At 41.1% G+C, this 10154-nt stretch overlaps 2 protein-coding genes across 2 annotated transcripts in view; both read right to left on the reverse strand.

Moving 5' to 3' along the window:
• Positions 1-298: 298 nt before the first annotated feature.
• Positions 299-10154, reverse strand: part of LOC102782196 (uncharacterized) — a 31946-nt gene continuing 22090 nt past the window's right edge. Inside the window, exons 5-7 of the mRNA XM_087838218.1 lie at positions 6777-7161; positions 5315-5467; positions 299-1203 (exon numbers count right to left, since the gene is read on the reverse strand). Coding sequence (XP_087694344.1) covers positions 299-1203; positions 5315-5467; positions 6777-7161 — 1443 coding nt within the window. The remainder of the gene's footprint in view (positions 1204-5314; positions 5468-6776; positions 7162-10154) is intronic.
• On the reverse strand, positions 7914-8603 carry LOC148103819 (tripartite motif-containing protein 16-like protein). The gene has a single exon (XM_087834534.1). The coding sequence runs from the start codon at positions 8601-8603 to the stop codon at positions 7914-7916; it is 690 nt and encodes a 229-aa protein (XP_087690660.1).

Raw genomic sequence — 10154 nt, forward strand, 5'->3', positions numbered from 1 at the left:
GATTCCCACCTATAATATTCAAGTATATATAAAAACTAAAACTAGATGTTTAACTGAGACTTAAAAACCTGAATGAACACACTCAGCTTTGGTTACTCTTGCTTTGATTAAAAAAGAAAAAGACGAGGCTTCAGTAGAACAATAACAGAACTCGATCCCTGGATAATAAACAACTGAACTGAACAAGCCTACACAACAGGAGCAGACTCCTGCAAAAGGCGGCTCCTCTGTGTCGGCTCTACCACCAGCACACTGCTATAAGTCGCAGCTGTGCCCATATTCTCTAAGCATGAAACTGTTAATCAGTGTGAATTCTCCTGTGCCGTATTAATTGCATATTCCAGATGAAACTTTCCCCACAGGTGCTACAACAATGGTGCTTCTCGCCAGTGTGAACTCTTACGTGAGATTTTAGAGCTGATTTTTTACTGAATTCTTTTCCACAGGTGCTACAAGGATACGACTTCTCATCTGTGTGAATTCTCACGTGAGCTTTCAATGTTGATAGGTCAATAAACTTTTCCCCACAGCTGTTACACGAGTACGGACACTCGCCAGTGTGAATTCTCATGTGATCCTTTAACTGTATCTTCCGAATGAATCTCTTCTCACAGGTACTACAAAAATATGGCTTCTCACCTGTGTGAATTCTCCTGTGCCGTATTAATTGCATATTCCAAATGAAACTTTCCCCACAGGTGCTACAACAATGGTGCTTCTCGCCTGTGTGAACTCTTATGTGAGATTTTAGAGCTGATTTTTGACTGAATTCTTTTCCACAGGTGCTACAAGGATACGACTGCTCACCTATGTGAATTCTCATGTGATTTTTCAAGCGTGTCAGCTGACTGAATTTTTTGCCACATTTGCTACAAGGAAACGGTTTCTCTCCTGTGTGAACTGTCAAATGTGCAGCCAGTAAGCATTTATACTTAAACGTTTTCCCACAAGTGTCACACTGTAGAGACTTTTCCCTTGCTTCAGTTTGACTCTCTGAAGCAGCAGTGTTGTCTGCTAAAGTATCAGCCTCCTGCTTCAGTCCAAGCTGCTCTCCCTCCTGACTGCTGCAGAGCTCCTCCTGTTCCTCTTTAATCTGTGGAGGCTCTGGGTCCTCCTGGTCCAGACTGGAGTTCCTCTCCTGGTTACAGACCTGCTGCTCATCCAGACCCTCCTCCTCCTCACCAATGTGCTGCTGTTGGAGGTCTGAAGAGACAAATGCAGAAAAACAAGCCGCTGAGAAAACATTTTCTGATCTGACCCCTCAGTAGTGATCAGATTTGATGAGGATTTAGCCATTCCAATTCCATTCTCAATATCACTTAACGATTCAAATTTTTAATGATTCTCTTATTGTTATCAGGTTCTCACTGGCTCCACTTTGAGAGTCCCGACTATTAGGGATGCACCGATACCGATACTGGTATCGGGTATCGGCCTCGATACCACATTTTCTAAAGTACTCGTACTCGTTAAAAGTCCCCCGATACCACGGTCTGAGACCTGTCTATGTTTGAGCGGCATGTAAGGGGTTAATCACAGGTGACGAGTTCCCGCCCCCAGGCCCCGGCTGCAGCTCAGAGCTGAGAGAAGGGCAGGCGAGACAAGTCAGCCGTGTGGAACTATTTCAAAGTGAACGAAGACGCAAAAACAAAGGCAGACTGCAAATTGTGCTCAGCGAAATTGTCCAGAGGAGGCTCAAAAGGTAGCGCATTTAACACAAGTAATTTAATCAAGCACCAAAAACACGACAACGAGTACAAAGAGTTTACCCACGCTTATTTACCCACGCTTATTAGCACAGAGGAGCATAGCTGATGCTATAGCAGTGGGGCGGAAAATAGTTGGGCATTTTAAACATTCCACCTTAGCCAACTCCCGCCTCGAGGACATTCAGGGACAGCTCAACCAGCCAATAAAGAGACTGCAGCAGGACGTACAGACGCGCTGGAACAGCACGTATTTCATGCTCCAGTCCCTCATTGAGCAAAAGCGAGTGCTGGGCGTGCCCAAGCATGAACTCCCTGACTCTCTTACCGCTCACCAATGGGCTCTTATGGAGACGACTGTTGCCATCCTTGCCCCCTTTGAGGAACTAACTAAAAAAGTGAGCAGCTACGACGCACTAGCCTCTGATGTCATCCCAGCTGTGACTGTGCTAGTGAGACTTCTAAACAGAGAAACAGACGAACAAATTTAAAATTAAATTTTGTTTTTTATAATTATTTATTCTGTAATATGTTGCATACAACATGCTTTTTATTTTAAATAAATGTTCTTAATTCCAAACTAGTCCCTTGTTTGTTTGTTTTTTGTTAAATTATAGGACTAAAGCTGTTACCTGCTCATTTAAATCATGTTTTTATTAAGTACTCGGTATCGGTATCGGCGAGTACTGAAATGCAAATACTCGTACTCGTTTCCAAAAAAGTGGTATCGGTGCATCCCTACCGACTATCTCTAAGCAGCATATCAAAGGCATTACATACATGCAAATTAATTGTATGTGTGTGCATGTTGAAGGTATTTCATAACCATTCTTTAAAGTAATGCAGTATGCTACTATGGGAGGGGTGTGGTCTCTGGCCTGCTGCAGTGGAGGGGTGGTGCAGTGAACTCTTGAGGCGGTGTCAGGGCGGCAGAGGGGACAGGTGTGTGTGCTGACTAATGACTCTCTCCATATATATAGTGACGGGTGAGACTGACAGGAGGAGTGTTTGCAGTGCAGGAGCTGCGGAGGGAGCTGACTCCTGGCTCAAGAGTGCACACACAAATCGCTATCCTCATGCAGGACACACATGATCTTTCTCTTAGTATTTAGGTTAGTTTCAAGTACAGTCAAAGATCAAAATAAAAAAAAAAAAATTTATATAGATATCTGCAATCTAAACTATAGCATAATTTTTTTGTTTTTATTTTGTCCTCTTGGAAGACTTTCTGATTTTAATCAAAGGACAGTTTTTGTGCTGTTGAAAAGAGAACAAGACGTTTTGATGGTGTAGATTTTATTTAATAATAATAATACTTCAGTGTCCAACCTGACAACCCTCAAGACTGTGGCTCAGAGTTTACTGGCCCTTGAACATTTTTATTGGCTTGTGAAAATTTTATTTCATTAATATAATATTTTATGTTATTTCACCTTCAATCTGAAAAATGTTACGCAAGCCTTGAAATTAATATGATCTAGTACACCCCATGCCCCCCTTTTGGCTCGCCCCTGTTTGCTACAAGAACTGCTTCTGTATAAAAGAGGCCAGCTTCAGCAAGTTGCATAATTTAAACGTTAAGTTAATAGTTTATCTGCATACTTTAAAACAACTTCTGTGTATACGAAACAGTGGTGGATGGAGCAGGTGCAAAGCTTTTCTATCAGAGTTCAAGCCTCGCAAAATTTCAAAATCTCTGGTAGCCCTTTGGGCAGGCATTCTTCAGTTTTTGGTAGCCCGAAATAAATTTTAGTAGCCCGAATAAAAAAGAAAGCTATTTTTTTTCTGTTTTGTTTCCTTTACAATATTATACATTAAAGTATAATATTGTAACGGAAACAAAAATTAATTTAAAAAATTGTTAAAATACAAATCACAGCAACTGTATAAAAATTACAACCATCAACTCAAATACTTGGTTCAAATTGAACAGAAATTTCTATGAACTCGTAAGAACTGTGTAGAACATGAATCAGTCTGTGTCAGATCCTGAATCTGAAATTTCCACTGAAGTCACGGGTAAGAGGCAAGTGGAACCAAGATCTAGGCCATTTGCTTTTTGAAGTTTGCAAAGACTGCTAAATTTTGCCAATATAGTTCACTCTTTGCAACATAGCACGCTGTTCTAAACAGCTTTTTCAGGAGTTCTTGTTGTGCTTGGTTTATTTTTAGTATGTTTTTTTGCAATTGCTGTTTGTTCTGGGAAAGATACTGCAGACTGGGCAATAATGCATTTCTGATGGGGTCTTTCTTAAAATGACTGGTCCCAGTAACAAAGGCGCTTGTCGACTCAGAAATCAAATGAAACTCACAACACACCCGGCAGACATTATGTTATTTAGCTCGTCATATTCCAGCCACAGAAATTCTTTTGTCCATGAAACCAAAAAACCTGCGCTTTCTTTTTGCCTCATAGTCTGATTTGTCATAACTTTTCCGTTTTGTGGTAAGCTTTTCTTTGGCTGCCCCTTCTTAACCCTGACCTGTCTTATTTGGCTGAGCAGAACTAAAATACCAGCGTAAATCCTGCTGCTTTAACACAGGCACTTACAGAACGGTCAGCGATTCTTTGCGCACTCAACCTCTCACATGTCTAAGCTTGCAGCGAGAGATTTCACTTGTCACGTTTGAATAGTAAGCCAATGAGTGATAAGACGATGTCAGAGGAATTGGTGCGCAATTAATCGTCACTTACCAATCGGTACTGCTGCTCTCTACACAGCGTTCGCGCGATCGCAAAATGAAAGTGAAAGCAAAAAGCAAGCGCAAATTCAAACGCGATTTCAATATGTCACACATTGACAGTGGCTCATTGATGCCAATGACATAATTACTCAGCTACACTGGCGAAAGAATACAAAAGCATAGACATATATTTTCCTTCCTACGATAGCCCGACGGGCAGGGTTGAGTTAGATTTTGGTAGCCCGACTGGAAAAATCGCTAGCCCCGGGACGTCGGGCTAGCGATTTTGCGAGCCCTGGAGTTTGTTGATCAAGTGGTTTGATGAAGGACTCCTGATAATTTTCCTAGTAAAGATCTTAATGGTGATTACAACCTGAGCATGCATGTCGGTAAAAGGCCCTGTCATAACGTCTCGTTTTCGGCAGCACAAAATTTTGCATCAAAGCTCAGAACAAAATTCAGAATGCTGATATGCTTCTTCTTCATTTCACCCACTGCAAGGCTTACAATACATACTCAATCGTTCCCTTGCACACTTAAACATGAAAAACTCAAATCTGAACACAAACCAAACCTTCCAACAGAGAAAAGGCTCATTTTTCATGCCTTATGTGAGGTTGCATGCATACCTTATTGTATTTAACATCACTGTACTTGAAATTCTGGATTTATTTTTGGATTTAAGAAGATTTCTTTAAAAAATTACATTTTAACATGGCACAAAAAGACAATGTTCACTGTTAAACATAAATGGAAACCAATGAGCAGTTCACTCTGAAAGTGTTTTTTCTCTTTATAATATTTATTATTGTACATTAATGAGACAGAAGTACTTCTTATCCAATTAATCCATTATTTGATAGAATAATCAATAGCTGCAGGCCTAATTCATTTTTTATTACGACCATCACAGTTTTACATACCTATTCTGTGTGACATTATATCAGGTTCACAGATGGTCTCCAGCAGTCCAAGCTGCTCTCCCTCCAGACTGCTGCAGAGCTCCTCCTGTTCCTTGTTAATCTGTGGAGGCTCTGGGTCCTCCTCTCCCTTACAGTTGTGTTGTTGTAGGGGGTCTTGAGGAACGAAGAAACACAAGAACAATAATCACTAATGTCATGACGAAAACACACACTTAAAAAAAACTATTTTACAATGGTCTCCCCTGACAGGCCAAAGCAGATGGCTGCCCTTCCCTGAGCCTGGCTCTGCAGCAGGTTTCTTTACCTCGAGGTAACTGCTTTTGTGCTGTTTAACTAAAACTAAATTAAACTGAATAGAAAAGTGTGTATCCCTGCAGGTTTTAGATCTCACCTTGGGTCAACACACCTGAATCATATGATTAGTTTGTTACCAGTGTTACGAACTTTCATGTCCATGTGTTTGTTTTGTGCAGGTGTTGTATCTTTTTATGTTAATTTAGCTGTGCCAGGGCCCTGCTCCGATTGGTGCGTGGACACACTGCCCCGACGTGACTGGTTCCAGCTGGAGGACTCGCCCATTAAAAGGAGGCTGGAGCTACAGCCGGAGAGGTCCTCGCGTTTCTCCTCATGACCCAGCAGTCTTCCTGTGGCAGCCGCTAGCTGCAGTGCGCTTAAAAGTTGTGGAAGTGGAGTGGGTATGGGTGAGCTGCCGTTTCTTTTGATCACCCGTTTTCTCCTGTTTTGAGTTAGTTAAGGAGGTCAGACTCTGTCTTTATTTTTGACTTTGTTTTGGTAAGGTCAGGGGTGTAGATTTGTTTTGTTTATTGTTTTGGCCTTGGCTCACCCTGAAGTGTTGACACTCCGGTTTTGGTTACTTTTTTTCACATTGTAAATAAATCACCTTGTAACTAACGGATTTGTTTCCTGTGGCTGCTTGGGGCTTGGGTCTTGGGGGGGGGGAGCCAGTGCCTCACTCATGTTATTGCCTGGCCCTAGACGGGTCGTAACACCAGGCCTCTGGAGAACTTCAGGACATGTTGAGGAGCTATTTTAGCCATTTAAATCAGCTGTGTTGGTTCAAGGACACATATAAAACCTGCAGGGACACCAGCCCTCGGGGCCTGGAATTGCCCACCCCTGGTTTAGACCCTAACCAATCAAACAGTCCCTTTTGTGTGTGTGTTCACTTTGATGCTCTCATGAACAATTAATCGAATAAACAGTAGATGTGGACGCTCATCTTCATCAATGTTAGTCAGCAGACAGTTTTCACCCTGTCTCATTAAGAGTGTGTGTGCTCTTCCTGAACTATCACCGTTTGCTCCTAACAGCTTCCTGCTCTCAGCTAACATCAGCTTAGAGAAATCCTGGAGAAGCTGATAAACTTTCAGATTTATCACCAATCAACCAAACACTGAAGAATCTGAGCTTGAACAGCACAGAGTTAAAAACATGTCCATACCTATGATGTGTGAGTTTCTGTCGGGTTTCCGGCTGATATCCAGCAGTCTGTGCTGACGGTTGATCACCTCCTCATACTGGACGATGGTTTTTTGAACCTCTGAGAAGATTTCTTCACAAACAGCAGTTAGTCTCTCCTTGATGAACTCTCTCAGATACTGACACGATCTCATCGCTGCTGAGGCTGGACGGATCGATACAAGCATCGATGACGTGAAACCGACGTTGGGATCAGATCCACACTGACGTGACGGGATCGATACTTTGGTTTGTGTCTCTCTTCCGACTTCAGTTCGCTTCGTTAAAAAGCCGCCATGTCTGCACACACCGCTCCACTCAAACAGCCACACTTTGCCCTCCACTTCCTTCCTTCTCCTTCTTCCGAGCTTGATGGTAGTTGGCAAACCAGCTTACAGGTGTATTACTGCCACCTACTGGAGTGAAATGTGGACAGGGGAAAAAATGACAGACGTCTGTCTCGGGCTCGTTTTAATGACCTTCGTGTTGACGTTCGGCCGTACCACGTGACTGATTCAGTAAACGCTAAACGTTTGGTGTGTGGCTCTCTCTACAAAGGAGATTTAGGGCCACGTTGCCTCTGGCATTTCTTAAATTTGTGACTTTATTGCACGTTTGTTTTCAGTCTTTTTGAACTTCGCTTTTTTGCGATGGAAGCAAGATGGGACAGCCCACCCACTCCGACCCCGAATGAGTTTGCACATACTAATACCTTTGTGCACTCTTTTGTTTTAGGAGGGCTGGATTTCCCTGAGGCACACTGAAAATCAGGGCTTAAGATAAACCTATTGGTTTTACTTCAATCCAACTTTATTTATAGAGCACTTTAAAAACAACATGGTTGACCAAAGTACTTTCCAGTGAAAAACAGTGATAAAAGTCAGAAAACCAATCATTACACAAAAAAAAGAAAATACAATAACAATAAAATAAATTTAAAAAAAATAGTAAAAATGAATAAAATAAAATATACAATAAATAAAATGAACAAACTAAAGAAGATTAAAAGTGACCAAAAACTGAATGGTACTACTAATCAAATACCTTGGAAAAAAGGTATGTTTTTTCAAGTGATTTAACAATCTCAAGTGTTGGGGCCAGCCTAATATGGAGGGGCTAATTATTCCTTAATTTTGGGGCCACAACAGCAAAAGCTCGGTCCACCCGGTGTTTCAGTCTCAACTTGAATGAACTCAGCAGTGACTCCATAACACACAAGACCAAGTCCAGCATAGAGCGGCTGACTGAATGTGGTCTGGACTCTGTGGAGGAGAGTCATGGTTTCAGAGACGCTGTAGAAAGACAGAATACCTGCTCTGTGATCCAGGTACACTCCTACTCTGGAGGACCGAGGACCTGAGAGGACAGTTTGGACTTTGTTGTAGTAAAATATATAACTGTCTGTGTCACAACGTAATGCCCAAGATTTCTCATTTAGTCCAAATCCACAGTGATATAAACCTCCTGTTCTGCTGAAATTCTTGTATGCGACCGCTACATAAACTGCTCCTCCTCTCCACTCCACCTCCCAGTAACAATGTCCAGTCAGACTCTCTTTGCTCAGCACTTGTTCATATTCAGTGAATCTCTCTGGATGACAAGAGTAAAACTGTCCGCCTTCTTTTAATGTTGCTTTTCGGTTCCCTTCAGATAGTAAGAGCTCTTTATGTGCTGTGTTTGGATCCAGTGTAATTTTATGCGAATATCTTAAGAATCCAGCTCTGGTCTCTGGCTCTGCTGCTGAGTGTAAAACATCATTCTTCCTTTCTGCTGCAGCTTGGACTGTTTCATGGCATTTATGTTCATCCATTATGCAAATCTAACAGATACTCTGTTGATCAGTAAAAAAGAAAATCTTCATCACCTTATCATGACGAGAGCCCGAGTTCTCCTGGAATTCAGAGATCCATAGTGAGATGCTCTTTGTTGTCCTCTTTGCAGCAGTAAATATGCTGGTTTCTCTTTCTCCACAGAAAATCAAAGTGCGTTTCAGCTTCAGATTCTGAGTTTTTCCTCTCTGTTCTTTGAAGTTTTGAGATTACACCAGTCCTTCAGCTGGTAAATATGTCAGAGCAAAGGAACCAGAAAATTTGCTGTCAGTGGTCAGCTGTTGAACAAAAAAAAATCAAGCCAGATGTTACAAGCATTTTTTTAAGCATGCAAAGAAAAAAAACTCCACAGGAGATGGAACATTAATATGCAGAATAGTTCACTGAAAGAAACTTTCAATACACCAAGAAAACTAAAAAAGACAAAATAGACAAAAAGGAGAAGATCAAGCTGTAGAGACACAGACCAGAGCACAACCGAAAGTGAACTTCCTTACATCAAGGGCTCTCTCAGTTTTATAGAGTGGTTCACTCACCCACTCTTTATGTCAAATCCCCCTCATGATCTCATCAAAAAAACGGACTTTCGTGCCCTCTGATTACCACCATTACTCTGAGCCATAAGACTCGATTATCTCACTCCCTTGCAAAAACATCTCCCATTAACAGAGCACAGTCCATCATCCATTATGTTCAGAGTGAAAAATGTGGGAATAAAAAGCTTTAATGAAGTCCCATAAATAAAACAAACAGACATTATATATTGATCACTCATGCTCAGAACAGTCTATATGTTGTGAGATGCAATCCTTCTCAAAGACGCATGAAATGAGAACAACAATAAATTGTCATCTAGTGCTGATCTATGTGATTTTCCAGTGTTGGATCAAGTTTACTGAGAGTTCAAACTGAAGGGGACTTTACAGTGCTTTCATTGGTATATCATCAATAATAAACACGATGGTTTTACGCTCCACACATGATATTTCAAAATGGAAAGGGTTAAAGGTCAGAATGGTTATATTGATGAAATACAGAGTGCTGGAGAGAAAGGAGTGACTATCAGTCTGGTTTCCTGTGAAGAAAAACAGGAAAACAGATCACAAAGTTTTTATACGTTTCATTCAGAATTAATAAGCCAAGACTGTAAAAGAAGAAAGAATCTGTGTAAAAGTGAAATAATTTTTCATAGTAGTTATCTTTTCTTCTGTACGCATTTCTCAAGTACTGCATTGCACTTGCACTGGTGAAAAAGGTCAAGGGTGACCATTACGCTGACAGGCTTCATCTGGAGAAGCTTTCTTTACCTTCTGTGGTAAATATTAATACTTATACTTTTGAATAATGTGTCTGAAATGAATTAGCTCAGACGATTATTATTGGAGTATCTTGTGTCTGCTGCATCCAGATAAATCAGGAATAATCAGGACTCGTTTTGAAATACTAGTGATTTATGTGACTTAAGCTTTACATTTTAGTAAATATAAATTTTATTTCTGGCTATGTTACCACCGGCGTTTGGACTCAGGTGG

The sequence above is a fragment of the Neolamprologus brichardi genome, chromosome 3 (genome assembly GCF_056152115.1).
Source record: "Neolamprologus brichardi isolate AB-2024 chromosome 3, ASM5615211v1, whole genome shotgun sequence".
NCBI classification, from domain to species: Eukaryota; Metazoa; Chordata; class Actinopteri; order Cichliformes; family Cichlidae; genus Neolamprologus; species Neolamprologus brichardi.